This window comes from Microcebus murinus, chromosome 7 (genome assembly GCF_040939455.1).
Source record: "Microcebus murinus isolate Inina chromosome 7, M.murinus_Inina_mat1.0, whole genome shotgun sequence".
Taxonomy (NCBI): domain Eukaryota; kingdom Metazoa; phylum Chordata; class Mammalia; order Primates; family Cheirogaleidae; genus Microcebus; species Microcebus murinus.
The window spans coordinates 67,109,132-67,133,827 of NC_134110.1; the positions used below are offsets into that span (position 1 = coordinate 67,109,132).

Here is a 24,696-nt window from a genome sequence, read left to right on the forward strand (position 1 = left end):
TGTACTTGGGTTGGGGGGTGGATTTATGTCTCTTCTTAAAAAAAATAAAATAAAATTAAGAAACAAAAAGCTTTTTTGTGAGGCTAGGGTAGAGGTAGGGAAGAGAAAGAATTCTTTCATTTCCTTACAAATTTCTCTTCTACAGTCTTGAAAATAATGTTAGTAAGCATACCAACTTGACTTAAAAATCTTTAGTGTTTCTTTTTTTTCTTGTCACAGTACATTGCTGCTCTGCTTTTGTTATCATTAAATTATTTAGCTGCTTATACATGTTTTACCTAGTCTAGAATTAGAGAACAATACTAAAAGCAGCAAATTGGATACTAAACTACCTCTAGGAAACAGTGTGTGACAACCTCTTACAAGATGCCATACTCTATACTGTTTGCTTTCTCTATGGCCACATGCCCCTTCCCTTCTTTCCCTCTCCTTCCCTTCTCTTTTTCCTTCTTATTTTCTTCCCTAAATTCTTTTTCTCATCCCTTTCTTGGGTTCTTCTGCCTTTCTTCATTTTTCCAGTTTGCTATTGCCCCTTCTCCTTGTGTATCAGTTGGCATGATTTCAGATGCAGGTAACAGATATCTGACTCAGATGTGCTTGTTCTCCCATATAACTAGAAGACTAGGCTGCTTCATTTCTTCCCCTAACATTTTCGGATTCCATTATTCCTTCCTCTTGAGAACACTTTCTGTAAATCATGTGCAACTGGATTACTGTCTCAGGTTCTACTTCCAGTGAAGCCAGTCTGAGACACAAACTTTTTCCTACATCAGTAATTGGGAAAGAAGATAGAATTACCATGGTTGACTTGATTAATCATCTGGGGTTGGATGAATGTCTGGAGTCCAAACAAAATGATCTTTATAGCTTGCTTTCTTTTTTTCTTGCCTTTCATAGTCTCCCTATCTTTATTCATCATCACCATGAATATACTTTTAAAGGCTTAACAAAATACATACCAACATAAATATATTTTCCCTGATTGTTTAGATGATGTGTTTAAGAATTTATTTATTTATTTTTTTGAGACAGAGTCTCGCTTTGTTGCCCAGGCTAGAGTGAGTGCCGTGGCGTCAGCCTAGTTCATGGCAACCTCAAACTCCTGGGCTCAAACAATCCGGCTGCCTCAGCCTCCCGAGTAGCTGGGACTACAGGCATGCGTCACCATGCCCGGCCAATTTTTTCTATATATATTAGTTGGCCAATTAATTTCTTTCTATTTGTAGTAGAGGCAGGGTCTTGTTCTTGCTCAGCCTGGTTTAGAACTCCTCGAGCAATCTGCCTGCCTCGGCCTCCCAAGTGCTAGGATTACAGGTGTGAGCCACAGCACCTGGCCTGTTTAAGAATTTAGAACTGACAAGATGTGTTATAATAAATTTCAAAAATTAGCAAGAATTGGTCCAACCTGGGGGAACCTATTAAGTTTTGGGTAGTTGATCATTAAACTCTGACTTAAAATTCATGTCATCTATATTAATGAAATAAATGCATTTTATTTACTTTTTATATTATTAATATATTATTTATATCTTTGGATGGCCTTTTCTGGTCTGTTATTTGAAAGCCATCTGAAATTATACTGTTGTACTGTGCTCCAACAGTATAATGTATTCTTTTGACACTATAATTGGCACTATAAGTTGACACTATAATTATAATTATAATTATCGAAACATGCTAATGTTTCTTTAAAAATTAGTTAGCCCAAAGCTATTGAGTACTGTATTTAATATAGTCAGGGTATATTAATCCATTATAGTCTGTCAATCCTTTGGACAATGAAGATTCCAATTTGATCTGATAACTTTGAGAAATAATAGTAAGTACCATTCAGTGAGTTCTACTATATGTCAGGCACTGTGCTGGGCACTTCACATATATTGTCTATACTTTTTCATTATAATTCTACTGGGAAATTATTATCTTCATACTTTTACAAATGAAAAAGAATCTTGAGTTTAACTTAAAGAGCTTAGGCAGTTTGTCCAAAGTCACATAGTTATAATAATATTAAAAATAGTTAAAGTTATAGAACATTTATTGTGTTCTAAGCATATTACATGGATTGAGTACTTTGATCCTCACAACCCTAGGAAACACTATTATTATCCCTGTTTTACAGATAATAAACTGGTGTAAGTCATTTGCTCAGAGTCACTCAGGGAGTGAGTGATGCAGGTAGGATTTGAACCTGAGTGGCTGATTCCAGAGCCTACATTCAACCACTATGCTGTGCTACATAAGACTTCAGCACACAGTTACAATCAGAGTTAAAAATTTATGTGATTGTTGATTTCTCTTTTTTTTTTTTTTTTGTATATATTTTTAGTTGGTCAATTAATTTCTTTCTATTTTTTTTTGGTAGAGACAGGGTCTTGCTCAGGCTGGTTTCGAACTCCTGACCTTGAGCAATCTGCCCGCCTCGGCCTCCCAAAGTGCTAGGATTACAGGCGTGAGCCACCGCGCTCGGCCCTGATTTCTTTTTGTTTTTTTTGAGACAGAGTCTCACTCTATTGCTCTGGCTAGAGTGCTGTGGCATCAGCCTAGCTCACAGCAACCTCAAACTCCTGGAGTCAAGCCATCCTTTTGCCTCAGCTTCCCAAGTAGCTGGGACTACAGGCATGCGCTACCATGCCTGGCTAATTTTTCTGTTTTTAGTAGAGATGGGGTCTCGCTCTTCTTCAGGCTGGTCTCAAACTCCAGAGCTCAAATGATCCGCCTGCCTCGGCCTCCCAGAATGCTAGGATTACAGACGTGAGCCACCACACCTGGCTAATATTTTTTAAACTTTGATTTGACTGTGTTTTTTTTTATTTGATTGTTCTTAGTTTTAGTGAATTTGCTTGTATTTATTCTTCTTAGGGAAGAGAGTAAAAATTTCTCCAAATTTCCATTATAGTTTGGCTATAAACCTGTGATTATAAAACACAAATTAGACAATTTTATTACTTTTATCCCTCTTTAGGTACTCCAGTTCAGAATGATCTGCAAGAATTTTTTGCATTAATTGATTTTGTGAATCCAGGAATATTAGGCTCTTTGTCATCTTATAGGAAAATATATGAAGAACCCATCATTTTATCGAGAGAACCTTCTGCTTCTGAGGTATAATTTACTTAAATAAGTTTTGTAAAAAATGAGCAGTATGTCTGTGAAAATCATCCATAATTTCAGTATTTTAATTTAGAAAAAATTAATATTGTGAACTCTTTATCTTTCACCACGATCTTTTCTTTCCTGCATTCTTTATTTTACTAGACAGGCGCTTTAACCAACTAAGCCACGGCGCCACATTCTTTATTTTAGAAAATGACATCATCACTTGTCTAAATTCATGAATAGGCACTTCAGAAAGGACTATAAATGATATAAATGACAGCAAACACATACAAATGCTCATCCTTACTAATATTGAAAAAACTAAACAAAAATAACCATGAAATAACTTTTGTACTTTCTACTGGTGTTTGTTTGTTTAGAGATGGGCTCTCACAATGTTTCCCAGGCTGTCCTCGAACTGCTGGGTTCAAGTAATTCTCCTGCCTCAGCCTCCCTAGTAGCTGGGACTATAGGTGTGGATCACTGCACCAGCTTAGATTTGCACAGTATTGTTAATAGCAAGTATAGAGGAGAGTATCAGCCTCTGCTGTTTGGAGTGTAAATTGGCACATCTTGAGGAAAGTTTAACAATGTGTGTCAAAATCCTTAAAAGTGCGTGTATCTTGTGGGCTGGTAATACTGCTTTCTGAATGTATTATAAAGAAACAACAGCAGATTTTTTAAAACTTAACCTGTAAGGACAAAAAATTGGAAACAAGGTGGAGAAGATAAACAAACTAGTGGGAAAGAAACATTTCTGAAGGTAGGAAAATGGTTAAGTTATGGTCTACATGTTGTTTAGATACTATATTTCATTGACTTTAGGATGCCACCAATTGTAGGATATATCACTAATTTCTGTTATTTAGGAGACTGGCTTTACTTAAATGATTAAGCTGAACAAATAAAGAGATTGTGGTTTGTTTTTCCATCCTCATTTATTTCTTGTGTTAAAGAAAAATCTGTTGAGAAGCAATTAGTAAATGATTTACATTATAAAATCTTTAATGTTCATTTTAACTATAAGTATTTTTGTCTATAACATTTCTACTTAAGTCTGTTATTTTTCCATAGGAAGAGAAGAAGTTAGGAGAGAGAAGAGCAACTGAACTTACTTGCCTCACTGGACTCTTTATTCTTAGAAGAACCCAAGAAGTCATAAATAAATATCTTCCACCTAAAATAGAGAATGTAGTCTTTTGCCGGCCGACAGCACTACAGATTGAGCTTTATCGAAAACTGTTGAATTCTCAGGCTGTCAGGTTCTGTCTTCAAGGGTTGTTGGAAAATAGTCCTCATCTAATATGTATAGGAGCTCTTAAAAAACTGTGCAATCATCCATGCCTTTTGTTCAGCTCTATAAAGGTAAGTACATAGTATATGAAAATCTTGTCAGGGATGTGAGATGAGGGTTCTGTGGTATGTGAATCTAAGAAGGCAGATTGGGGTAATTCCTGGGGTTGTATGTGTGGGTTTCTGAAAAGTTTTGCAGCCTCTCCAATGTGGTTCTACTGTAGAGCCTTAATCCAGGCTTCTACTTGCTCTTCAGAACATATATACATTCCTAGAGCTGAACTAAGGATGAGATGGATTTGAGGCACTGCCTTCTAGAGTTTATGCCCCATGCCCTTTGGTACCTTGTCTAATATTTTGCAATGGTCTCCCTTCCTATCTTATTAACATTATTAACTATTAACATAGTTTTGTTTTTTGTTGCTAACAAATATGAAATTTACCATTAAAATAATTTAGTTTTTCTCATCATAAAAATGATACATGACTGTTACATAAAATTTGGAAAATTCAGAAAATTACAAAGAAGAAAATAAAAATCATCTTAAACTCTGTAGCTAGAGAAAATAACATTTTGTTGTTAATATTAATAATGATAATATTAGCTAACAATTATTAAGCACTCACAATGTACAGTTTGAGCATCCCTAATCTGGAAATCTGAAATTTGAAATGTTTCAAAATTTAAAACTTTTTGAGTGCCAACATGATGCCACAAGTGGGAAATTCCATACCTGACACCTTTGCCTTTTAATGGTTCAGTGTACACAAACATTGTTTCATGCACAAAGTTATTTAAAATGTTCTATGAAATTGTCTTCAGGGTATGTATAAGGTGTATATGAAATACAAATGAATTTCGTGTTTGGGGCTTATCCCCAAGACATCTTATTATGTATAACAAATATTCCAAAATCCAAGAAAATCTGGAATCTGAAACACTTCTGGTCCCAAGCATTTTGGATACGGGATATTTAACCTGTACCAAAAACACTAAGTGCTTTTCTAGTATTAATTTTATTTATTCTTTACAAAACTCCATGAAGTAAATATTATTATTACCATCCACATTTGTTTGGTAAGGAAATAGGGGCTCAGAGATATGTATATAATCTTACTCTAGAGAAACTTGATGCTGTGGTATTTTAAAATATATATTTTTTTTCACTAAGTAGTGAACATTTTCCCAAATTAGATACCTTCTACAAATATGATTTTTAATGACTACATAGTTGAGTTGACTAGTTAGATATTTAATGAACATAAGTCAGTTTGAAGTACCAAGAGTTTTTTGTTTTAGAATTTGAATTGAGTATCAATCCTCACAATACTACCATTTTTTCCACAAATAAGACAGTGCCTTACATTTAGTTTTCCTCAAGAAGACACCCTAGGGCTTATTTTCAGGGGATGTGTTATTTTTTTTAAGTACAGTACAACAATCTACATTTATTCAAATATAGTTAAGTCGTTGTCTTCTGGATCATCATCATAGTAAAATGGCAGCCACAGCTTTCCTTCTTCCCCCTGGGGACACATAATACCTAAAGCCAGAGCATCCGGGTCCTCACTTCACTGAGGTCCTCACTTCACTGAGCGGACTTTCCCCTCAAAGCCTCAGCTTGCAGCACGCACAGGATGGCCAGGACCTCACAGGGGGAGCTGACCTTGTTGGTAGGGCTGCCCGCACCTTTCTGGTCACCTCTGGGATAGTAGCTGTCATGATAGGGCAGATGAGAAGGGCTGCTGGTCTTCTTTACAGCTCCATGATGAAATGCATGGGTTGTGCAGATATGCTGCGTAGCCACGCCCATCACAAGGTCTTATTTTCGGGGTAGGGCTTATATTGCGCAAATGCTTAGAAATCCTGCTACAGCTTATTTTATGGGTAAGTCTTATTTTCAGGGAAACATGGTACTTACTAGTTCTTTAGCTGTGGGCAAGTTTAACCATGGTCAAGTTACATCTGTGAACCTTAGTTTTCTTATCTGTAAAGGAGAGATAATATTAACTTCCTGATAACATTATTGTGACAATTTGAGAAATTACGATAGGATGTCTGGCCACAGAAGTTGCACAGGAGCTATTATAATAATACTGTTATTCCCAACTCTCATGGAACAATTTTTATTGTTTTATTATTTTCTTTAAACAGTTAAATCATAATTTGCCCAAAAATAATCCTCCAAAACAAAAACTATGGGTGCTATGTTATACTTGAGGTCATTAATTATATACTTAGAAAATGGAGTGTTCATTATAACACAATTCTCCAAGTTTATCCTAAAATGGACTATATTTACTTTGTTTTTCATAGGAGAAGTCAACTTTGCATAACTCTTCTGTAGTCAGTATTACAATAATTTATTAAGCAACTTTTTAAGAAACAGATACAGTGTTAAAAATGAAACCCGTTGGGCATGAAGCCCAGCAAAAATAGAAGCCAAAAATTCTTCCTTAAAAGGAAGACCCCATGATGGTCAAGAGTGTACCAGTTAATTTAGAATATCCTTGTATATTTTTGAAGAAAGCAGCAGGGAGCTCTGAGTGTTTCTCCATTGTTGCCATGTGGCCACTATTATTAATAGGTGTAGGATACTTTTTTTTCCTCCTCAAGATTAATTGAGTAAGACATAGGATACTACAAGCTTCAAATAGGCTGCATAATTTACAATCTGAGATTTATTCAGGAAAACCTTTCCTCTAACCTCATATCAAGTAAGGGTTGATACAAAAGGGCTGAAATGAGTCTTCTATATGTATAGGTAACCTTTAAGCAATAGTTTATAAATGTGTTTCTATTAAATCTAGATTGTTTCTCAAGTTCAATTAAGGTGATGGGGACTCTCCTCAGGAAGTGTAGATGGAATATAATCAATAACAATGTCATAACTCATAACCAAAGGATATTAAGTTATATGGAGTCAGAAGAGAGAATGTCCTGATTAGCTGATATAAAAAGTATGATTGGTAAATCTCTATGATGAAGGCGATGCATTAGGCTAACATAGCATAAAGATATTGTCCATTAGCTGATTAATAATTAGTGGTTCATATTATAATGTCCTGGGAAGTTTTTAAAGCCACATTTGTCCGGGCCTCAAAGCGTATGGACTGATTCTGTCTTTGAGAATAGGACGCAGGCATGAGGATTTTTAAAAAGCTTTCTCAAGTGGTTCTAATAAGTATTCTTGGTTAAGAACTTATGCATCAAGATCACCTGTCTCCTTTGTTTTAATATTCCCCAGACAACCTTCTGCTGGTGGTTTGGTTTTCTCTGTGGAACTTCTTTCATAGGGCAGAATGTATAGACCACTTGGTTTAAATAGGTCTCATTTGTAGGTCAATACATTTTCATTCCAACTTCAATATCTTAATTTGGTTAGTATGAATCATTTCTCTAGAGCTTTAGCATATTCAGGTTTATCAACATGAAAATGTGGTCCTTTGATGACCTCTCCAAGTTGTAGGCATTTTAACAGACCTAACCCAAAACAGCCAGCAAGTATCTCTTTCCCCATGTATGTCCAGTGATATATAATAAATATCAAAGAGTTCCTAGTATTTTTAATTCAGTGAGTTTATCTACATATTGCTATATTCTGGCAACTTTAAGTATTTTGTGCTTAGTATTTTATACTACAGGATTCACTGCCCTTAAGGTGTTTCTAGTATTACTAAAGAGGGAATGCAACACACATGAAAACATTAGGGAAATATAAAAAAGTACACCTGACCCTTGAACAATGCAAGCCCAACTCCTGTGCAGTTGAAAATCCATGTTTAACTTTTTTTTTTTTGAGACAGAGTCTCACTCTGTTGCCTGGGCTAGAGTGCCATGGCGTCAGCCTAGCTCACAGCAACCTCAAACTCCTGGGCTCAAGCAATCCTTGTGCCTCAGCATCCCGAGTAGCTGGGACTACAGGCAAGTGCCACCGCGCCCGGCTAAATTTTTCTAATTTTAGTTGTTTGGCTAATTTCTTTCTATTTATAGTAGAGATGGGATCTCGCTCTTGTTCAGGCTGGTCTTGAACTCCAGAGCTCAAGCAATCCTCCCCTCTTGGCCTCCTAAAGTGCTAGGATTACAGGCGTGAGCCACTGCGTCTGGCCTCCATGTTTTAACTTTTGACTCCCCCAAAACTTAACTATTAATGGCCTACTGTTGACCATAAGCCTTACCAATATCAAACAGTCAATTGATATATTTTATGTGTCAGATGTATTATATACTTTATTCTTACAATAAAGTAGGCTATAGAAAAGAAAATGTTATTAAAAAAATCATAAGGAGGAGAAAATTTATTTACTATTCAATAAGTGGAAGTAGATCATCATAAGGGTCTCACATTGAGTAGGCTAAGGAGGAAGTAGAGGGGCTGGTCTTGATGTCTTAGGGGTGGCAGAGGCAGAAGAGGTGGAGATAGAAGGAGAGGCAGGCATACTTGTTGTAACTTTTACTGATAAAAATCCAAGTATAAGTAGACCCATGTAGTTCAAACCCGTATTGTTCAAGGGTCAACTGTATATCATTAACTGATCAGTTAAAGAAGGTCAAAGCTGAAATATATTGTGTAACCATAAAGGTTAAGATTCAATGCAAAAAAAAAACCCAAAAAAAGGCCCTGGTTTGCACTGGGTCCTCAAGTATTATAGGATTGGGATAATTGGGCAGAAAAATGAAAAAGCATTCCAGACAGGGGATATAGGTTGAAAAAAGTTTCAAAAACAGTGATAACTCTGATAAATGTTGTGAAGAATGAGGTCTGCCAATCCTAGGATTTTAACATAAAAGGTAATGTAGTCATTAATGACTATAATCTCTAGTTATGTATTCACCTGTCAGCTAGGCAATTTTGGAGGGTGAATTTCAGAGAGCGGATAATCACCTTAGAATAAATTTATGCTAAACTGTTGGTAAAATAAAAAGTATTATTGTAAGTAAGAACAAATTTCTCTGTTAACTTCTTGGTGAAATTGTTCCTTCTTATAGAAGAAACGGGTAAGATTAAGTGAACTATTATACTTATTTTTAAATGTCACCTGGGAAGTGTTTTATGAAGCCCCCAAATCAAGAGAGAAAAGTAGTAGGGAAGGAAGGAGAGAGAGTAAAAGGTAGCAGTGTTGCAAAATGTCAGGGCTTTGGAGAGGACAGATTTTGTATCGCTGTATGCCTTTTATTTCCTTCTCCTTTCTTTGCCCACAATCCCCTTAGTTATACATGGGAAATAATGCTGCACTTGTAGGGTGAATATAGCAGGCATTAGGAGACTGCGTTAGAGCTTCTCTGTAAGAAACTCAGTAGGTTGCATTTTACTTTTTTCAAAAATGATCAAGTTGTGACCTATAAAAGATCTACCTAACAGCTTGGACTTTTCAGACAGCTATTAATCTTTACCTTTTTCTCCCCAAAATTTTAGCATTTTTTCTCCTAATTAAAAAAATGAACATGAGCCATTATTAACAATCATCATTCTGAATAGGAAAAAGAATGTAACTCAACTTGTGATGACAATGAAGAAAGGAGTCTATTTGAAGGCTTGCTAAATGTGTTTCCAGCTGATTACAGCCCTCCCCAGTTTACTGAGAAGGAGTCAGGAAAACTACAGGTGCTCTTAAAGCTCTTAGCAGTTATCCACGAACTTCGACCTGCTGAGAAGTAAGAGATCAATATAATAAACTTCTTATAAGTGCTCATGTAATTTTAGTTTGCACTATGTTCTTACTTCCCCCTCCCCCTTTTAAATAAGAAATCATTAAAAATAAGTTGTTTTCTTCTTTGGTTAGTTCAGCTCCCAGTATTTTATAAACTTATAGTTAACAATGTATCTATAAGTTTTTATTTAAGAAAAACTAAATGTAATGCATGTATATTTAAAAATACCTAGTGTTGTCTTTTGATATATAACACAAGTTGTTTCCCAATCTCTTTGAGAATCCTTTTTTTCTTTTACTGTTTCTTAAATCTTGATATGCCTTAGGGTTTTCTCTTTAACCTTCTCACTCTCAACACCCTTCATGAGTGATCTCTACTCCCCATACTTCCAACTATCACACTTATAATATTGATTTCATAGCCCAATCCTTTCTTCTAATTTCCACATCCTATTTCTGTTTAATGGACATCTACATCTATCTTAATGTCCTATAGGACTTCAAGCTTCACATGTCCAAAAGCAGCTTCATCATTTTGTCATTGCAAGCCTGATCTTTTCTTGTTATTCCTTGGCTTGATGAATGGTACCATAATGTAAGCAAAAGCCCTGGAAGTTATTCTAGTATTCTAGACTCACTTTTCTTCTTCACTTACCCAACTCTGTTAGTCACTAAATTCTATTGATTTTTTCTTTTTCTTTTAAGCCCAAATTCTTTATTCAGTTTACCAGACAATAGTTAAATAATACATGTTTCTCAGTTATACTGATGGGATTCAACTCTGTATTTCCAGATACCCTGGTGGCAGAGTGACCAGGACATACTTACCTCCAGTTTTGTTATTAGAGCTCGTGACAGTTTTTTTAGCCACAGCTGCAGAATTTCTGCAAGCTTTCTTTTCTGGGATTGGAGAAATTACAGTTGTCAGGGAAGGTTCCCAATTGTTCTTCCATTTTTATTTTTTTGTTTAATTTCGCAATATTAAGGAGGTACAAATGTTTTTGTTACATGGATGAATTATATAATGCTGAAGTCAGACAGCTTTCTGCCTGTCACCAGAGTGTAGTGTACCTTATAAGTTTTTAATCTGTCCTCTACCTCCCTACCTCCCCCCTTCTTAGTTTCTAATATCTTTTAGACCACTATATGACCATGTCTACTCATTGTTTAGCTCTCATCATTTACATCCCGTGGCCTACTATGCTGGATAACAGTTTGGCTAGCAGTGACCACCGGGGTGACCACTGGGGGAGTGTGGAGTCCTGAGAGTCTCTCCTCTGTCCTTTCCCCATGTGTGAGTGTCTTCCCTGTGTACCTCTGATTCCGCAGAGTGGGTCACTTTTCTTCCCTCTCCTTCACTTTGGATGCCTCCTGTTGCCTCTCTGTTGATTCCCAGTACTCTTTCTTAAATGATGGATCTGAAGGTGAATGTCCACTTGCCACTTTCAATCCACTTTGTGAGAGTGGCATGTGCAGGCTGCTTCTAGTCCACCATCTTGGCACCTTACTCCTCTTTCTTCCTTGAGATTTTATTTGTTTTCTTTTCTCTCTCTCTCTCTTTTTGGAGACATAGTCTTGCTCTGTCACCTTGTGTCACAGCATCATCATAGTTCACTGTAACGTCAAACTCCTGGGCTCAAGCGATCCTCCTGCCTCAGCCTCCCGCATAGCTGGGACTACAGGTGTGTGCCACGATGCCCGGCTAATTTTTTCTGTTTTTACTAGAGATGGGTCTCCTTCTTGCTCAGGCTGGTCTCCAACTTCTAGGCTCAAGTGATCCTTCTGCCTCCACCTCCCAGAGTGCTCATAACCAGGATGAGCCACTGCGCCCAGCTTGGATTTTATTTCTTAATCTAAGGAGTCCATTCCCTTTTTGGTACCCTGATTTTTGTTTTGATTCTTACAATTACTGATTGGGTTATGATGATCTCTTATAAACTATTTCCGTCTTATTTTCTACCCCATTACATACTCAACATTGCCCTGACTTATATTTCTAAAATATAAATGTGAATATGTCACTCCTTTTCTTAAAAAAATTATTCAAAGACTCCCAGTTGTCTTCCATAAATTTCTAAACTCTTTAGCATGTTTGGAAAGACTGTTTGTGATATGGCCAGTGCCTCCTTTTCTACCCTCATCTCTTACCACTCCTTCACATTTACCATGTAGTCCAGTCATACGAAACTACCTGCAGAATCCACAATTTGTCCTACTTCTCACCCTCTGCCCTTACATGTTGCAGGTTCCTGTGCCTGGCTTGTCTCCGCTTCTCATTCTCTAGTCATCTTTTTTTCTTTGTTAAGACTCAGCTTAAATACTTTCTCCTCTTGTGTCCCCTGCCTCAGATTGAGTTGGATGCCCCTCTTGTGTGCGCCCATAACATCCTGCACCTACCTCTAATGGAACACTTCTCACATATTTTATTAGATAATATTTTGTATGTGCGAAAGGGCATGTGTAATGTATATATGCAGATTGTGACCTAGTTTAAATCTAAGAATATAGACTTACTTAGACTTGTGTTTGCATCTTTTTTTTCTTTTTCTAACTGAATCTTTTTTTTCCTTTTCTGAGGAGAGGATAGGCAATGGTTGTTGGATAAGAGATAATGAGTGAAAAGAGTTTTATTTTATTTATTTACTTGTTTATTTTTTAGTGACAAAGTCTTGCTCTGTTGCCTCAGTGTGGAGTGCAGTGTCGTGATCACAGCTCACTGCAACTTCAAATTCCTGGGCTCTAGCGATCCTCCTGCTTCAGCCTCCTGAGTAGCTGGGACTATAGTCTTGCCCTCCCATATCTATCAACTTTTTCTATTTTTTTTAAGAGATAGGGTCTTCTTATGTTGCCCAGGCTGGTCTCAAACTCCTAGCCTGAAGCAGTCCTCCTGCCTTGTTTGGCCTTCCAAAATGCGGGGATTACATGTGTGGGCCACTGTTCGCAGCTTGAAAATAGTTTTAGAGGAAATAAGAAGAGATAAGGTTTGAACATGTGAGAGTTTATCCTTGAAGATGTCATAGGGAAAGTTTCTCTTTTGTGGTAAGGAAGAGTAAAGGAATGATGATGAAAAATATAATGATGAAGAAAAATAAAAATAATATTTGGGGGTGGGAATCGGGATGGAGTCATTTTGACTGCTTTTGGGTCCCTAAGAAAACTAAATCCTGCTTTGTCGCATTGCAGAAGAGGCAGTACTTCCATTAGTGGCGTGGACTTGGATCTTTGTTCTGTTGCTTCACAGTATCTGAAGAGATGGCCCTTTCTTTTTAAAAAATTGTGGTAAAATATACTCAACATAGATTAACCATCCCAACCATTTTTATGTATATAGTTTGGTAGTGTTAAGTACATTCACATTGTGGTGGAACCAATCTTCAGAACTCTTTTCATTTTGCAAACAAAACCAACACACTATATCATTAAATAACAGCTTCCCGTTTCTCTGTCCCCCTTCTCCCTGGCAACTACCCTTCTACTTTCTGTTTCTGTGAATCTGATAGTACTTGTCTTTTTGTGGCTGACTAATTTCACTTAGCATAATGTCCTCCAGGTTTATCCATGTTGTAGTATGCGTCAGCATTTCCTTCATTTTAAGGCCAAATGATATTCCATATATGTATAAATCACATTTTATTTATTTATTCATTCATTGATAAACACTTGGGATACTTCTACCTTTTGGCTATTATGAATAATGCTGCTATGAACATGGTGTACAAATATCTTTTCAAGACGCTGCTTTTAAATCCTTTGAATATATATTCAGAAGTGGAATTGTTGAGTTATGTGATAATTCTATTTTTAATTTTTTGAAGTACTGCCATACTATCTTTTATAGCAACTGTACCATTTTGATTTTCACCAACATTGTACAAGGCTTTAAATTTCTTCACATCTTGGCCAGCGTTATTTTTTGGTTTTTGATAATAGCCAAAAGATGGTATATCCTTATAGTTTTGATTTTCATTTTCCTAATGATTAGTGATATTGATCATCTTTTGATGTGCTTGTTGGCCATTTACAATTGTCTCTCCTTATTTACATGAATATGTTCCAAGACCCCTAGTGAATGCCTAAAAACTGCAGATAGTACCGAGTTTTTTTTTTTGTTTTTTTTTGAGACAGAGTCTCACTTTATTGCCCAGGCTAGAGTGCGTGCCGTGGCGTCAGTCTAGCTCACAGCAACCTCAAACTCCTGGCTCAAGCAATCCTCCTGCCTCAGCCTCCCAAGTAGCTGGGACTACAGGCATTCGCCACCATGCCCGGCTAATTTTTTGTATATATATATTAGTTGGCCAATTAATTTTTTTCTATTTATAGTAGAGACGGGGTCTCACTCTTGCTCAGAGTACCGAGTTCTATATATACTGTTTTTTCCTATTCGTATATACCTACGATAAAATTTCATTTATAAATTAGGTACAGTAAGAGACTAAACAAAAAGTAATAATAAAATAGAACAATTATAACAGTATATTGTAATAAAATTATGTGAATGTGGTGTCTCTGTCACTCAAAATATCTTATTATATGTAATATTTTGGACTGTGGTTGACCTTAGGGAACTGGAATCATGGAGAATGAAATTGCATATAAGGGTGGTCTTCTGTAGTCTCTAAATTCCTTTGTATTTTTTTGTGTCTTTCCTTTATGAGTCCTTGCCCTCCTGCTACAATTTGAACTAATCTCTAATCTTGTTATGTAGCTGTCATCAAGGGACTTTTAAAAAAACTAGTACCTATACTTTCCTTTTTCTTCTCTTCTGTGTTGGATCTTCCGTGTCTTAGGTTTCACAATTTGCTAGAGCACACCCCAGAGTACTTTCCTAAGAAAGAGAGCATGGGAGATAAATCTTTTTGATTTTGTTTGCATGTCTGAAACTGTCTTTATTCTGCTGTCACACTTGACTGATAGCTTGCCTGGTTATAAAATTCTAGATTGAAATAGTATTCCCATAGAATTCTGAAGGTATTATTGCATTGCATGTTATCTTCTAGCTTTTGGAGTTGCTCTTGAGAAGTCTGATGCTTTTCAGGTTTCCATTCCTTTGCATATAACCTCATTTTTCTTCATGAAAGCTTCAGCAACTTTTCTTCATTATTCATACTTTGAGTTGTAATCTTGATGTACTTTAATATAAGTCATTGTTTAATTTATTGAGCTGGGAACTTTTTAGTAGATGCTTTTTATCTGAAGACTCTATGTCTGGGAAATATTCTTACTTTCTCTTAAAACAATTTCTTTGTTTTCTTTGGAATTTCTGTCAGTCAGATAATTAAACCCCATGAATTGATTCTCTAAATCTTTTCTCCCCTGTTGGTCTTCGCCTTTTTTTCTTAATGTATTTTCTGGAAACTGTTCTGTTAAAATTTTATTTTGGCTATCATTTTAAATTTCCAAGATATTTTTCTTATTCTTTTTTTTTTTTGAGACAGAGTCTTACTCTGTTGCCTGGGCTAGAGTGCCATGACATCAGCCTAGCTCACAGCAACCTCAAACTCCTGGGCTCAAGTGATCCCTTTTGCCTCAGCCTCCTGAGTAGCTAGGATTACAGGCATGGCCACCATGCCCAGCTAATTTTTTCTATATATTTTTAGTTGTCCAGCTAATTTCTTTCTATTTTTAGTAGAGACAGGGTCTCACTCTTGCTCAGGCTGATTTTGAACTCCTGACCTCAAGCGATCCTCCCGCCTTGGCCTCCCAGAGTGCTAGGATTATAGGTGTGAGCCACTGTGCCCAGCCATTTTCTTATTCTTGATTGTTCCTTTTAAAACTTGCATTCTCTTCTTGTGAGTGCTATCTCTCATTTGTGGACATTAATTATTTCTCAAAGTTGTCTTCTATTTTTTCCCTTGTTCTGTTTATTTTAATTTTCCTTTTCATGTTGAGGTTTACCTCAAATAGCCGGTGTTCCTTGGTGTCCATATTTAAGAGTGAAGCAGTAAAATGTTAATTTAATACTTTATGTATAGGCAGGGCTTGTTGACAGGGAGCTATCATTGGGTAACCAGGCAACAAGCTGGCTTTTTTATTTGGGGACTCCCTATCTGTAGATCTTTTCTTTTGAGTCATTCAAGTCCTTCCATAGATAAATCCTTCAATAATACCTCCCTTGGGCTAGGATGTGAGAGGGGTGCTTGGTTGCTAGTTATGGAATTTGGTAGGAAAAGGGGACTAGGATCTTACCATTGAGTATTCAGACTTTGATTTTTTAAATTAAAAAAATTTTTTGGCTGGGCGAGGTGGCTCACGCCTGTAATCCTAGCTCTCTGGGAGGCTGAGGCGGGTGGATTGCTCGAGGTCAGGAGTTCGAAACCAGCCTGAGCAAGAGCAAGACCCCGTCTCTACTATAAATAGAAAGAAATTAATTGGCCAACTAATATATATATATAGAAAAAATTAGCCAGGCATGGTGGCACATGCCTGTAGTCCCAGCTACTTGGAAGGCTGAGGCAGGAGGATTGCTTGAGCCCAGGAGTTTGAGGTTGCTGTGAGCTAGGCTGACGCCACGGCACTCACTCTAGCCTGGGCAACAAAGTGAGACTGTGTCTCAAAAAAAAAAAAGAAAAAAAAATTTTTTTTTAGAGATAGGGTTTTGCTGTGTTTCCTAGGCTGGACTTGAATGCCTAGGCTCAAGCAATCTTCCCACATCAGCCTCCTGAGTAGCTGGGACTGCAGACATGCGCCACTACTCTGGCTCAGACTTTCATTTTGATTTCTAACTATATCCTGCCTTCTACAGTCCCCTGGTACACATTTCTTAGGTTTACTTCCAGAGAATAAATGTTCTATTTGAGAAAGAAAAGTCAACTGGTCACATAGGAAGAGGGCCTGGGTTCTACTTACCAATACTGCTGTAATAGTACCAGTCTAAACTCCTTCCTTCTGAAGCAACTTAGCAAGATTCTATGGTGTGGGTGAACTTGTACATGTTTCTTATTGGAATTTCCCTCTCTGTTCACTTAGGCTGCTGCTTCTCTATACTCCTAAGCAGGTCACTGTTCACTATTCTCTTTCTGTTTTCATATGTAAATGTAAATGTCTCCTTGTTTTATCAAAGATAGAGTTTATATTTCTATTCATTTTTGTATTTCACTCATTCTGCTGTTTTACTATTTTGAAACTGGAAGTTTAGTTATTGACTTTAAGATTGAATGTGAAAAAGTACCTATGTTTTAATTGTACAAAGTTGTTGTTGAGCATGTTCTATAAATATCAGTGATATTATTGTGGTATATTCCTTCAACTAAAAAAATCTAATATTGCCTTTAAATTGTACATCAAGAATCTTTCTTTTTGATTTAAAGGGTGGTATTGGTATCCAACTATACACAAACTTTGAATATTTTACAAGAAGTATGCAAGCGTCATGGATATGCTTATAGAAGACTTGATGGACAAACACCAATCTCTCAAAGGCAGCATATTGTTGATGGCTTTAATAGTAAATACTCTTCTGATTTTATTTTTTTGTTAAGTTCAAAAGCTGGTGGTATGGGACTTAACCTTATAGGAGGATCTCACTTAATTCTGTATGACATTGATTGGAATCCAGCCACTGATATCCAGGTAGGAATATTTGTTCATTAAATAGACATTATTGAATATCTGGGGATATAATGCCTACTGGGGACACAAATATGATGATATATAATAACTGCTGCATATTGAGCCCTTATTTTGTATCAAGCACTCTGCTTTCTATCCAGCTAATCTTTTTTTTTTTTTTTTTTTTTTTTTGAGACAGAGTCTCGCTTTGTTGCCCAGGCTAGAGTGAGTGCCGTGGCGTCAGCCTAGCTCACAGCAACCTCAAACTCCTGGGCTCAAGCGATCCTTCTGTCTCAGCCTCCCAAGTAGCTGGGACTACAGGCATGTGCCACCATGCCCGGCTAATTTTTTCTATATATATATATTAGTTGGCCAATTAGTTTCTTTCTATTTATAGTAGAGACGGGGTCTCGCTCTTGCTCAGGCTGGTTTCGAACTCCTGACCTAGAGCAATCCGCCCGCCTTGGCCTCCCAGAGAGCTAGGATTACAGGCGTGAGCCACCGCGCCCGCCCTTATCCAGCTAATCTTAACAGCAACCCTACAAGAATAGATATTAGTAGTCCCCTTTTACAGATAAAGAGATGGAAGGTTGCCTTTAGTTTACAACTTGTAAGAGACAGAGCTAGGATATACACCCAAACCTGTATGTCTCCAGGCTCTTGTTCACTTCATACTTGGGCCTTCAGTATGCTTATGACCAGCAGGGAAAGACAATAAAGTGATCTCTTAGGAGCTAGCTGATGGCCAGACTTTTCTTTGGAATGTGCAGGGTTTGAACATCAGCTCTTTACTGCATAGTATCGTTGATCAATTCTTAAACCACAGGGGTCTATCTAGATGCTAAGCTGATTACACATAACCTAGGTACTTTTCAAGAGTGACTCATTAGCTACTTGGACTAGAATGAACTCTCCTTGCCCATGCTACAATTGGTTCTTTGTGTTCTTTCTGCCTAAACTCACTGTCCCATTCTTTGATGAAGCTATACCCTCTCACTGTTGCTTGATATCCCTACAGTTATTTTATAGTACCATGGTGAGTGTTCATCCATTTCTTCATCCCAGGAAAAAGTATGAAGTGGGGCATGCTTGGGCATGCCTTGGATTTGGTTTTCGAAGCTATAAATAAAATTTAGAATTCCTAATCTTAAAATATATTCCTACAAATTGCATATATGGAAAGGGCCATCAGTTTCTACTATACTCTCACAATTCTCTCTTATTTTCTATAGGCAATGTCTAGAGTATGGAGAGATGGTCAGAAACATCCTGTACATATTTACAGACTCCTAACCACAGGTAATAGTCCTTCATTGTGATTAAAAATGTATCAATATATCCTTTGAATAATTAAAAAGAAGTTTTTTGTTAGTCTTCACTTTAATGTCAAGAATATATTATTTTGTTAGCTAGTATGCTAATAAACACGTTTTATCCTACAAAAATAATGGATATAAAGATCTGAAGGAAATCTAATGAATGTTTTCTCTTTAGGTACAATAGAAGAAAAAATCTATCAAAGGCAGATTAGTAAGCAAGGTCTTTCTGGGGCAGTTGTAGACCTAAACAAGACATCTGAACATATTCAGTTTTCCATAGAAGAACTTAAAAATTTGTTTACATTACATGAAAGTTCATGTTGTCTAACTCATGACCTGCTTGACTGTGAGTGCACAGGAGAAAAAGATTGTACAGGTTAGTTGTATTTTAATTGTTAATGTATAAAGGTAATTTATCTCTCTTTAGCAGTTGAAAATATTTCAATAAAGAATAACTTTTAACTATTTACTATTTGTATGTGTTAGTTTTCTTTTTCCCTCAGGTCATAGGGCAACTGTCAGATGGATATTTGAGAAAATATTCAGTAGAACCTTATTCTCTCAATTTAGCTTCTTATTTCTGAATCACTTGTGAAAAATTGAACTTGTTTAGGGAAATCTTTGAAATCCTGCTGTTAATATAATGGCTTTGGAGTTAGAAAACTGTTTTTAATGTTTATTTCTCTTTTATAAATGACATACTTCTTAACAGAATAATCCTACTGTTTATACGGTATAGAACTTATTCATAATGGGGTCATACTTTATGAGGCACTTAGCTTGGGCCACCATACATCTCAGTACTTGATGTAACTGTTAGTGCTGCTTAAGTAAAGCTGAAAACATCAACTTCAGAATTAGACAGCATTCAACAAGGAACTAGTTCAAAAGTAGGACTTGAGCAAGCCTAAGTCCAATAGTTGAAAATTACTTGATAAATTATATTAAGATAGGTTTAAGAAATTAGACTATGTGAGACTGACATGGAAGAATTTGTTTTATATTAACATAAAATATATTTTATGTAAATTTTATATTATGTAATCTATATTACATGTAAGTAATAAATATAATCATGAATAATAGTATATAATTATAACAATATATTAGATGTAATACAGTGATATTTATAGTATATAAAATACATATATTTTTATTTTTTAATGGGTAGATTTTTAAGTTTCAGATAAATATTTTCAGATTATTTCTTTTATGGCCATTTTGGTAATTTAAAAAAATTAATTGACGTTTGGTCCTCTCTATTAATGTTTTTTCTATTTTAATCATTTATTTCCTCTCCTCCTTTTTCCTTATATTTACTCTAATGTTATTTTTCTGATTTTTAAGTTTAATACTTAGCTTAATGATTTTCAGTCTTTTGTTCAAAAATGGGTATTTAAGACTACACATGTTCCTCTAAGCTGAATCTCATAATTTGGATATGTAGTCTTTAATTATTCAGAAATATTTTGTAGTTTTCATTGTGATTTCTTCTTTGACTCATGAACTATTTAAAAGTATGTTCTAAAATGTATTTTAGTTTTTGTTATTGAATTTTGACTAGTATACTGTAGTCAGAAATACGAGCTATATGATATGGATTGTTTGATAACTATATAGAGACTTGGTGTATGGTATAGTGTATGGTCATTTTTTGTAAATATTTCTTTTGTGCATTAAAATTCTGTGTATCCTCTTAATTGTTTAGTTTAGAATTCTGTCATATTAGTCAAATTTTGTTATGGAATCAATTTTTTCTTATTTTACAGATTTAAAAATTTACTAATTTAGCTATTTAATTGATAATGTAGTTACATGGCTCAACTATTTAAAATTATAAAATGTATGTCTGAAAACTCTTCTTCCTCCTCTACCCTCATCTACCTAATTTCTGGCCCATCTACCTCATAAGAAACCATTATTGATTTTTTTGTGTGTGTATCCTTCCAGTTATATATGTATGCCTATGTGAGCAATTCTGGATATATAGTCTTACTCAATTTTCTAATAAAGAATAGCATAGTATATGCATAGTTTTATAGCATGTCTTGAGCCTTTTCCGTATCATTAGAGAGTTTCCTCATTCTTTCTTTCTCTCGGCTATATAATCCTCCATTGTACTGATATATCATAATTTATTTACTTGTCCCCCATTGTAAATTTTTATTCATCCATCTTTTTCCATATGTTCAAGTATAACTGTAATGTAAATTATTAGTGTTGCTGATTCAGAGAATATGTGCATTTGTAATTTTGATAGTTATTGCGAAAACGTCCTCTGTTGGATGTTGTTTCAAATTACACCCCACCCAAACTATTCTAGAATGTCTATTTCCCCATAGCCTTGCCAATTTAGAGGATTATCAAATGTTGGGATTTTTGCCAATCTGATAGTAATAAAATAGTATATTTGTATAATTTTAATTTGCTTTTCTCTTATTATGAATGAAGTTGAGCATTTTTTCCTATGGTTAAGAACCATATTTCCTTTATGTGAACCATCTCTTCATATTGTTTGCCAATTTTAAAAATTAATAGCCTGTTTTTTTTTGTTGTTGTTAGATATATCTGTTATTGAAAAAACTATGTTAAAGTTTGACGGTGTGACAGTGGATTAGTCAAAGTTTATGTTATTCTGTCATTTTTTACTTCATATATTTTATATCTTCCTTGTGAAATATTTTTCATTATGATTTATTTATTTTATTCTTATATAGTGATTACTTTATCCCTAATGCCTTTTGCTTTCATTTTGTCTTAATATATTATACCAGTTTCTTTTTTTTGTTGTTGTTTTTTCACCATATACAACCTGAAGATATACCAGTTTCTTATTGTTAGTATTGGTCTGGTATATCTTTTTGCATTTTTTTTTTTACCTTCCTTAAATCTCTCTGTGTTCTTATGTTTTAGGTATCTTTCTTGTCAATAGGGTAAAGCTAGGTTTTTTTGCCCAGTCTGATAATTTTTTGTTGTTGTTGTTGTCCAGGCTAGAGTGAGTGCCGTGGGGTCAGCCTAGCTCACAGCAACCTCAAACTCCTGGGCTCAAGTGATCCTTCTGCCTCAGCCTCCCGAGTAGCTGGGACTACAGGCATGCGCCACCATGCCCGGCTAATTTTTTCTCTCTATATATATTAGTTGGCCAATTAATTTCTTTCTATTTATAGTAGAGCAGGGGTCTCACTCTTGCTCAGGTTGGTTTCGAACTCCTGACCTAGAGCAATCTGCCCGCCTCGGCCTCCCAGAGTGCTAGGATTACAGGCGTGAGCCACCGTGCCCAGCCCTGATAATCTGTTTTAACTAGAACATTTAGTCTGTTTACATTTATAATTATTGACTTATTTTGATTCATTTCTACTGTCTTTTAATGTTTGTTTGTTTTTTTTTTTTTTTAACAAGAGCTTATACTGGCTGTGTTTAGTCTTCGATTTTTCAGTGTATTTGTTTTTTCTCCCTCTCAAATGCTGTCTTTGCTGGATGTATAATTCCAGTTGATAGCGGTTTTTTTGGTCATAATACTTTGAAAGTATTATTCTAGTGTCTCCTAGATTCTTAAAGCAAGCTTGTCATCTCTTTTCTTAAAAGAAATTATGATATTAAGGAATGACTTGAGTTTGTTTTTTTTTAGGTCTGATAAAATTTCAAAAAAGTCTTTATCTTTTAGAAATGTAGAGTGAAATATTTATGAGTGAAATGATATGCAGTGTATTTTTGCCGCATAAAAGGAAATAGAGAAAATGTGGGAGTCTAAATAAAACAAGACTGGCTGTTAGTTGATTAACAGTTATTAAAGGTGGGGATATATATAGGTTCTTTATTTCTATCCTATCAACTTTTACGTTTATTTGAAATTTGCCATAATTAAAAGGTTAAAAAAAATAACCTTCAAGCTTTCCATTGCTGTTAAGATAAATACTAATTTTTTTTTTTTTTTTTTTTTTTTTTGAGACAGAGTCTCACTTTGTTGCCCGGGCTAGAGTGAGTGCCGTGGCGTCAGCCTAGCTCACAGCAACCTCAAACTCCTGGGCTCGAGTGATCCTTCTGCCTCAGCCTCCCGGGTAGCTGGGACTACAGGCATGTGCCACCATGCCCGGCTAATTTTTTATATATATATCAGTTGGCCAATTAATTTCTTTCTATTTATAGTAGAGACGGGGTCTCGCTCAGGCTGGTTTTGAACTCCTGACCTTGAGCAATCCGCCCGCCTCGGCCTCCCAAGAGCTAGGATTACAGGCGTGAGCCACAGCGCCCGGCCCTAATTTTTTTTTTTTGAGACAGAGTCTTGCTTTGTTGCCCAGGCTAGAGTGACTGCCATGGCGTCAGCCTAGCTCACAGCAACCTCAAACTCTTGAGCTCAAGCAATCCTGCCTCAGCCTCCCAAGTAGCTAGGACTACAGGCATGCACCACCATGCTCGGCTAATTTTTTCTATATATTAGTTGGCCAATGAATTTCTTTCTATTTTTAGTAGAGACGGGGTCTCGCTCTTCCTCAGGCTGGTTTTGAACTCCTGACCTCGAGCAATCCGCCCACCTTGGCCTCCTAAAGTGCTAGGATTATAGGTGTGAGCCACCAGTCCCGGCCAAGATAAATACTAAAATGTTTAAAGTGATAAGTTAGTCAGAGGAGGCTAAATGCTGCAACAAGAAACTAGAAGAGCACAGTGGCCTACCACAATAGAAATATGTTTCTCACTCATACAACAGGTCACTGTGGGCATGTAGTAGACAGAGCCAGACTTCTTCCACTGTGGGCTTTTCTATTCTCTTGAGCCTTAGAGTCCTCTGCTGGGATCCCCTGCATTTGCCAGCCATCAGTGAGAGAAGAGAAAGGGTAGGAAATTATGCAGTTTGTGGGATGAACATAGTCCAGATCTGGAAGTGGCATAGCCACCGTTCCATAGGCCAAATTCTGTGGCTATATCTAACTGCAAGGGAGGCTGAGAAATGTGACTAAGTACTCTGGAGGACAGAGAAGTGGATTTGGTGAATACGACTTGTTTCTGCCATTCATGTTTTGCATAATCCAGTCCTTGAATATGTGCTTCAGTTTTTATTACTCAGGTTTTTCTTTTATTTTTTTGAGACAGAGTCTCGCTTTGCTGCCCAGGCTAGAGTGAGTGCCGTGGCATCAGCCTAGCTCACAGCAACCTCAAACTCCTGGGCTCAGGCAATCCTTCTGCCTCAGCCTCTCTAGTAGCTGAGACTACAGGCATGCGCCACCATGCCTGGCTAATTTTTTCTATATATATTAGTTGGCCAATTAATTTCTTTCTATTTATAGTAGAGACGGGGTCTCGCTCAGGCTGGTTTCGAACTGCTGATCTTGAGCAATCCACCAGCCTCAGCCTCCCAGAGTGCTAGGATTACAGGCTTGAGCCACCACGCCCGGCCCTACTCAGCTTTTTCTCTTGGATTATTCTTTGCCTTTGGAGATTAGGCTCCTATTAGTTCCTTAACTGTGCCAATGTCCCTTCCTTTTCACAGCTTTTATATGTACTCATCCTGGAATGCTTTACCTCTCTTCCCCATCTAGTTCTTGCCGCCTCCTCTTTTAGATTTAGTAGAACATTTCCTCAGGGAGCCCTTCACTTATCCTCCAGACCAGGTCAACTTCTTTTGTCATATGTGAGATAGTTCCCTCTATCTTTTCTTCATACCCTTTCCTCTGTAATGCAACTCTACAGTCCCTCCTTATCTTCAGTTCTAAACTCTGGAAAGCTAAAAGACCAAAAGGTTTTTTTCCTTCATAAATTTGCAACAAAATTATTTGGTGGAAAAACCTTA

The 24,696-nt window shown here is 36.4% G+C and overlaps 1 protein-coding gene across 1 annotated transcript in view; it reads left to right on the plus strand.

The window, feature by feature from the left end:
* The window catches only part of RAD54B (RAD54 homolog B), a 105,708-nt gene that overhangs the window by 80,130 nt on the left and 882 nt on the right, over positions 1–24,696 (plus strand). The window contains exons 9-14 of the mRNA XM_076005156.1: positions 2,966–3,105; positions 4,174–4,464; positions 9,873–10,048; positions 17,352–17,613; positions 18,825–18,891; positions 19,087–19,287. Coding sequence (XP_075861271.1) covers positions 2,966–3,105; positions 4,174–4,464; positions 9,873–10,048; positions 17,352–17,613; positions 18,825–18,891; positions 19,087–19,287 — 1,137 coding nt within the window. The remainder of the gene's footprint in view (positions 1–2,965; positions 3,106–4,173; positions 4,465–9,872; positions 10,049–17,351; positions 17,614–18,824; positions 18,892–19,086; positions 19,288–24,696) is intronic.